Source organism: Rhagoletis pomonella, unplaced genomic scaffold (assembly GCF_013731165.1).
Source record: "Rhagoletis pomonella isolate Grant_MI unplaced genomic scaffold, Rhpom_1.0 Rhpom_scaffold_07873, whole genome shotgun sequence".
Taxonomy (NCBI): Eukaryota; Metazoa; Arthropoda; class Insecta; order Diptera; family Tephritidae; genus Rhagoletis; species Rhagoletis pomonella.
The window spans coordinates 1-7,545 of NW_023466398.1; the positions used below are offsets into that span (position 1 = coordinate 1).

A 7,545-nucleotide genomic window follows, 5' to 3' on the forward strand; every position below is an offset into this window, starting at 1 on the left:
GGCTCTTCACATAGCGGGCCAGCAGCGGTCACCAATTGAAAACCGTTAACAAATGAACTATTATAATCCCGACGTACATCAGACACCGCTTTGGCAATGGCATCTACATCAATTTGATGTGTGAGTGACTGCCAGAAATTTGGTTGTTCATAATCAGTCAAATTCAAGAGGATGTTCGTGCCGCAATTTCGCGGGCCTAGCGCCCAAATGCGCTCTACGAGCTCTGTTGGCTTTAGCGCAGTTAAGCCTTTCAAATCGAACTCAGTTAAAGCATTGGTAAGTTGAGTTTTTATTTGCGCTATTAGCGTCGAATACTTTTCGGATACAGTAATGCCTTTTACGTTCGTCGCTAATTCTTTAAAGAAGCTAATATATTTATCCATTATGTCCACAGCAGTCTGGGGCAGTGGCAAAGCTATAACACGTATCGTGCCAAACTTGTTGGCTGTTTGTTGTGTGATAATCTTTTTTGTTATATCCTTGTCTGTAGCTGTTTTTATTATGGCTTCGTTCACCATATCGATAGTGGCTTCAGGCACTATTGTTTCGCGGAAAGATACAATGGGCTCGGACACATTTACTTTAATCTTTGCATAGCTTTCCTCTAGATCCCGCACACATTTTTCTACATGCACTTCACCTAGTGTAGTGATCACATGCTCGCCAGTTGGCGCCATAGATACCTCAACGCATGCATCTGCCTAAATTTATCAAAGAACAGGATATTTAGTGAAAACGCTTCATTTTTTTCTATGGTATCTCTAGCAGTTCTTATTACCTGATTCAATAATTTCAGCCCCTTCACAAGTTTGGGCAAATCCTGTGGATTAACGGGCTCAATAGCTACACGCAAAATGGGTGTGGCCATTACACTTAACTCGCTAAATGACGTACAATTGATGGTGCTGCTCAATGTTGCTGTTTTAATAATATCTTCATCCAAACCGCCTATGCCCACAATGTTACCAGCAGGTACCTCATCAAGCGCCTGTAGCTCACCACCCATAAACAAATACAGATCCCCTATCGTCACTTCGCTTATGTAAGGCGAGTCCGGATTCAGCTGCCTAAAATGTAAAAAAAATTTAATAAACAATAATCATGAGAATGCACTAAATTTTTATACTAACTCTTTATTTCTGGGATCATGTTTGGGCGCCAAATTGTACAGTCGCATACCCGTTTTAAGAGTACCACTGAAAATGCGCGCAAAAGCAATGAAAACATAATCCGCCTTTTCTGGTGGCTCCTGCTCGACATTTTTTTGGACCTCAGTTTGTGCAGATGTTTCTTCTACATTCAGTTGCTCTATGCCGACGGTTAGATTTTCCAGTTCGGCCTTTTCAGCAAACTGCTTTCGCTCTTCAATCCGACGACGCACTTCTTCACGCCGGGCTTGCAACTGTTCCTCATTCAAACGCTTGGGCTTATTTTGAGGCAAATGTGAAACGTGCACTGGCGTCATCTGTGGATAATAAAAATGAAAATAATATATAAGAAGTCATACACATTTGACCATGATAATATATGTACATACCTTAGAAACAAACACAATGACGTTAGGGCTCTCATCGCTGCAATGTTTAAAATCTTCTTTCAACAACAAAGTTTCTTTAGAATATGCATTCAACGCTACATTGCGTGGAAATAGCAATCTTTCGGCGCGTTCATCGGAAATGACATTTGGTGGCGGCACATGTCGCACCACCATTTCCAGCACAGTGCGATCTATGGGCAACCACTGTCCGAAAACAGTTTTTATTTGTACTTTGGGATCCGAAATACGTAAATCACGAGCCTGTAATTTTATACCCAATTTCTCTGCGATAATCGGTAATTTTTCCTTATCTTTGCGTACTGCTATGATATCATATAGACTCCAGATATTTTCTAAAACGAATTGCACAAACATAGGTTTCTTAGCCTTTTCTTGTGCACCGGCAAGTGCATATTTCTGTTTGGTGTTGTAGAAAAAATCACCCCAGAGAACTTGTTCGAGATCTGATTGCGTCATTTCTAAACGTTTTGAATATATTTTGGCGAAATCGCTCACCGAGAAAGCCCAACCATCATAAGCGGAACAAAATATGACATTACCGGCAGCTGGAGAAAAATATAAATTTGAATCGTCGACTTCTTCCAATGCAGACTCATAGTTGTCCTGTAAGTATAATGATTATTAATATTTAATTAGTATTTATAGTATACGCGGTGTTTGTTATAAGTCAACAAGTATACCTTTTTCGTTATATCCTCCTTCGAAAGCACATCGGAGGCAAATATGCTACCGAGCACAGCATTCACCTGCTCTAAAATTTGCGATATATGAAAGTAAGCATCTAATGGCTTAAGCTGCATTTCCATTATAAGCCGGTCAATTTTATTTAAAACCAGAACGGGCTTTAGTTGTTCTGTATAAACTTGTTCTAAGCATGCGCGCGTTTGTGGGCAAACACCTTCGACCACATCAACCTTAAATGGTGATGAAACACTGGCATTTTATTCATCTACAGCAATCTTCGCATTACTTACCACAACAATGGCGCCATCACACAAGCGCACAGCTGTTGAAACTTCACTGGAAAAGTCCACATGTCCCGGTGAATCAATCAAATTAACGAGATAGTCTTGCTCGTTGTCAGCATGGTCAGCGCCGCCACGGTAATATAGCGATATACTGCTGCTCTTCATAGTTATGCCACGTTCCTGCTCATCTTGACGAGTGTCCAGGTAGCGCAGCTTACCTGCCATACGTTGTGAAATTATGCCATTGCTGGCTACAAGTGAGTCAGCAAGTGTTGTCTTGCCATGATCTACATGTGCCAAAATGCAAATATTGCGCACACGTTCAATGTCTTTTTGGAGTTTCACCAAGGTATTTGTGTCTATAATAGGCATTTTAATCACTTTTGTTATGACTTCTCAGGTGTTTTCTATCGCGCTCAAGAAATACAAATGAAAACGAAAGCGCTATGCCGCCAAAGTTAAACCGCACGTGTTTGTTTACTATTGTAGGTAGCTATTTCGTAAATAAGCGCAAATTCCACTACACCCCTTGTCCAATAAGTAAAAGATTGTCGCTTCCAAACAGATTCCAGACGTTCTCTGCAGATTCTTTTGTTTACATCTCATTTGTGAAATGGGAACCAGAGAACGTAAATTTACGCTCTCTGTGGGAATCGCAAGTATTCACAATAGCGATCAATTTATTTTCGGTGGTATTTCGCCTGAGAATGAAAATAATTAGGGGATTCCCTTGAACGCGCAATTGTATCGAAAACCTGGAAACTTTTCATCCACGAAAAAAAACTATAGAAGATGTTACGGAAGGCGCATTTCAAGTACCTCGGATACTTATGAGGCACACTTGTCGAGAAAACAGCTTCGAAACGCCATTTGGAAGTTCAAGTGCTGCGTTTTGATACAATATACATTTTTTTATTTATTTATTTTTTAATGCAGCTTTTGCATTTAATTCAGCTGATACGATGTATTGTAGAAAGAAAATCTAACTGCATTGAATTTCTGTATTTTGGCATTGTTTAAGAGGGATTTGGTGATTTTCAAATGTATGCTTGGCAGCCTTGTTAAATATGACGGATCAGCTGATCAAATGTCAAAAGTTGCTGACGTTAATTTTGCACGTTGCTGCATTGCAATCGTTTTTCTTTTCACGAAATTTTCCAGGTCAAATTGCAGAAGACTTATTAACTCATAACTATAAATAAAAATCAGACTGTGTGCGGCCACGCTTCGTAAAAATGGTTGAATTAACTCCGGAGGAAAAAAAGCAGCTGATAACCCGTAATCTACAGGAGACACTGGGCGAGGACAAGCTTAATGCTATACTCAAGGAGCGTGACCTGAAAATCTACTGGGGCACAGCTACTACAGGCAAGCCACATGTAGCATATTTCGTGCCTATGTCGAAAATTGCCGATTTCCTCAAGGCCGGCTGTGAGGTAAAGTAAATTCGCGGAAACTATTCACATATAGAATCACTCAACGTTGGTTGAGTCATTTTATCACACCTTTCATTGTTTATTTTCTTTAAAGGTCACTATTCTTTTTGCTGACTTACATGCCTACCTTGATAATATGAAAGCGCCATGGTCGCTGCTCGAATTGCGTACACAATACTATGAAGCTGTTATAAAGGCTATGTTGAGCTCAATAGGTGTGCCATTAGATAAGCTCAAATTTGTTAAGGGTACCGACTATCAGCTGTCGAGAGAATATACGCTGGATGTGTACAAATTAAGTTCGGTGGTGACGCAGCACGATGCAAGAAAAGCCGGCGCCGAAGTTGTAAAGCAGGTAGAATACCCATTACTTTCGGGTTTGCTGTACCCAGGCTTGCAAGCTTTAGATGAAGAGTATCTCAAAGTAGATGCACAGTTTGGAGGCGTTGATCAGCGTAAAATTTTCACTTTCTCTGAAAAATATTTGCCACAATTGGGCTATGAGAAACGTATTCATTTCATGAATCCCATGGGTAAACAAATTCTTTATGATAGTCAAAACTAGTATTTTAATTATATTTGAAATATTGCAGTGCCGGGTTTGGCAGGCGGCAAAATGTCTTCTTCGGAGGAGGATTCTAAAATCGACCTTTTAGATTCGCCCGCAAATGTGAAAAAGAAGTTGAAGAAAGCTTTCTGCGAGCCCGGAAACATCGCAGACAATGGGCTTTTGTCGTTCGTAAAGCATGTGCTGTTCTCGCTATTTAAGGATGGTGAAGGTATGTATATATTGAAATATATGTACATACAATCATTAAATAAAAATTTCAGCTTATATAATTTATCATCATTTCTTTCAGGATTTTCTGTTAACCGTCCGGCGGAATTCGGTGGAGATGTTACATTCCATAACTACGCTGACTTGGAGAAATATTATGCCGACAACGAATTACATCCAGGGGATTTGAAAGCATCCGTTGAAAAAATACATCAATAAACTTCTAGAGCCAATAAGAAAAACATTCGAAAGTCCTGAGTTGCAGTATGTACATTTCATTGATTTAAACTGCGTTTCAAATAAAAAATTGTTTCACATAGAAAACTCAGTGCAGCTGCCTATCCAGCGCCAGGTAAAGCGAAAGGCGGAAATACTACGAACAATGCAGTAACAGTAGAGGAGGATGGTCCACACCGTCTGGACATACGAGTTGGCAAGGTCGTGGAAGTTGCTCGTCATCCGGATGCAGATACTTTGTATGTATTAAAAATAGACTTAGGTGAGGCACAACCACGTACCATCATAAGCGGATTGGTAAAATTTGTCACAATCGAAGAACTGGATCAGCGATTAGTGGCGGTGCTGTGCAATCTTAAGCCATCTAAAATGCGTGGTATACTGTCCGAGGGCATGGTACTATGCACGTCGAAGTAAGTAAAGATAGCAGTGGTAATATAGATTAGATATACATATAAGTTCGCATTTGAACAGCGCTGATCACACTGTTGTGGAACCTATTATTGTGCCAGTCAGTGCCGCGCCTGGTAGTCGCTTGGCGTTCGAAGGATACCACGGCACTCCGGACGAGCAATTAAATCCCAAAAAGAAGGTACACTTCTTGAATCACCCGTTTATAGCTAGAGATATAATGTTGGTCTTGTTTGTTAAAGGTTTGGGAAAAGCTTTCTGTAGATTTGAAAACAAATACCGATGGTGCTGCCGTTTGGAAAGAGAACTTCCTACTCACACCCGAAGGCGAAAAGCTGACAAGCAAATTAGCAAACTGCAATATTAAATAAATAGAAATATAATAAACTAATTATGCATTGTCATGCCAGTTAAAGCTCTTATATGGCGTAATTCTTAAAGTTTGTAATTCTCAGCGATTACGCAGCGTTCTAAATATTTATTTGCATTTTTTTTTTTTTTTTGATATGTAGCACAATAAACAAGAAACGCTTTCAATAGCGAAGAAATCAGATATCTAGTTTTTTTATTTTACCTATATGTACATATGTATGTACCTACGTTTAAGTTAATTAATCGTTTTGAAAACAGTGGGAGGGAATTGTTGAAATATATCCTCATTCGAGATCTCATATAGCAGGAGCATTTGCGCGGGTGAGATTAATCAAAAATTTGGATTATATGGATATATTTATCTATGTATGTATAGCACATTAAGAGGTTATTAAGCTTTAATTAATGTGATATCTATTTATAAATCCTTATTAAACTACATGGATAATTTTGTCAAATTGTGCAAGAGTTCACAAGCCAGTTAACAGTATTAAGCGTTTAATGCAATAACTTACTGTATACATCTTTTTTCTCCAAAAAAAATTTTAACACAACACTATTATTTGAACATTTGGTTATTTTTTATGAGAAAAAATAGTCTTTCAACTCAGGTTTAAGATTTTATATGGTAAAGTGGAAAATATCACTTCCTTCCGTGCAACCGCAAAAAAAAAACTGACGCTTCCGTTCAAGGCGGGAATCTATTGTGATCTTTTAGTTAAAGCTCAGAGAACGTAAAGTATACGTAAATTTACGATATCTGTTAGATACGCAATCAGCTGTTCTCATACTTATCTTCCGCTTTCCACAAATTCGGACCGGCATTGACAAAGGATTCATTTTTGATTGTGATCTCCAATTTGAACTAATTAATTGTTGTCTATGTATTCCAAACGAACCTTGCTAACCATCTTAACGCAGCACAGTATCCGGGCTTCCAGGCGATGGTCACATGACGAGGTACGTGTACGTTTCGCACCAAGTCCAACAGGTTAGTTTGAAATTTGTAATAAGCTATATTTAGTATGTAGTAATTTTATGACATAAATTTGTTTCAAGGATATCTGCATTTGGGTGGACTCCGTACAGCATTATACAATTATTTGTATTCACGAAATAAAAATGGCAAATTCTTGCTACGCATAGAGGACACAGATCAGACGAGACTCGTGCCGGGTGCTACAGAAAGTTTGATTGAAAATTTAATGTGGGCGGGAATAAAAATAGACGAAGGTCCAGGATTTGGTGGTGAACAGGGTCCTTACGTGCAAAGTGAGCGTAAGCAAATTTATTTGTAAGTAGAATTAATAAATTTTGTATTAGAATCTATTATTATTCAAGTTCCCTTGTAGAGAAGCTGTACGCGAACTGCTTGAAAATGACACCGCCTATCGTTGCTTTTGCACCGAACGTCGGTTAGAACTTTTGCGTAAGGAAGCAATTCGAACGAGACAAGTCCCACGCTACGATAATAAATGCCGCTATCTAACACCACAGCAAATAGCCGTTTTATTAGCGAAAAATACTCCATATTGCATACGATTTAAGCTGACAGCTCATGAAGAGCCTCTCCAGGACTTGATCTACGGGCCGGTAACGCACAACGTCAGTGAAAACGAAGGTGATCCAGTTATCATGAAAAGCGATAACTTTCCCACATACCATTTTGCGAACGTGGTAGATGACCATTTGATGGGTGTAACGCATGTCTTTCGCGGCGTTGAATGGCAAATATCGACAACGAAGCATTTACTACTCTATAAGTAAGGGTGTCCTATTGTCGCC

At 39.2% G+C, this 7,545-nt stretch overlaps 2 protein-coding genes and 1 pseudogene across 2 annotated transcripts; 2 read left to right on the top strand and 1 right to left on the bottom strand.

The window, feature by feature from the left end:
- Nucleotides 1-8: 8 nt before the first annotated feature.
- On the bottom strand, nt 9-3,137 carry LOC118755902 (elongation factor-like GTPase 1; the record flags this gene model as incomplete). Its single annotated transcript, XM_036490703.1, has 6 exons — nt 2,533-3,137; nt 2,239-2,472; nt 1,538-2,161; nt 1,131-1,465; nt 779-1,067; nt 9-701 (listed from the first exon to the last, which is right to left on the bottom strand). Coding segments are annotated over exons 1-6 (2,541 nt in total), but the record flags the coding sequence as incomplete, so codon positions are not given.
- A 406-nt stretch (nt 3,138-3,543) lies between these two features.
- Nucleotides 3,544-5,941, top strand: LOC118755904 (annotated as a pseudogene).
- Nucleotides 5,942-6,574: 633 nt separating this feature from the next.
- Nucleotides 6,575-7,527, top strand: LOC118755903 (probable glutamate--tRNA ligase, mitochondrial). The gene is made up of 3 exons (XM_036490704.1): nt 6,575-6,751; nt 6,820-7,054; nt 7,113-7,527. Exons 1-3 carry the CDS (start codon nt 6,643-6,645, stop codon nt 7,525-7,527), a joined length of 759 nt encoding a protein of 252 aa, XP_036346597.1. The 5' UTR covers nt 6,575-6,642.
- Nucleotides 7,528-7,545: the final 18 nt, after the last annotated feature.

Bases quoted from the DNA above. Each gene is read 5' to 3' on its own strand.
- LOC118755903 (XM_036490704.1), top strand. From the start codon at position 6,643: ATGTATTCCAAACGAACCTTGCTAACCATCTTAACGCAGCACAGTATC. The intron at 6,752-6,819 runs GTTAGTTTGAAA...ATTTGTTTCAAG, and splicing joins TTTCGCACCAAGTCCAACAG to GATATCTGCATTTGGGTGGA. The intron at 7,055-7,112 runs GTAAGTAGAATT...GTTCCCTTGTAG, and splicing joins GAGCGTAAGCAAATTTATTT to AGAAGCTGTACGCGAACTGC.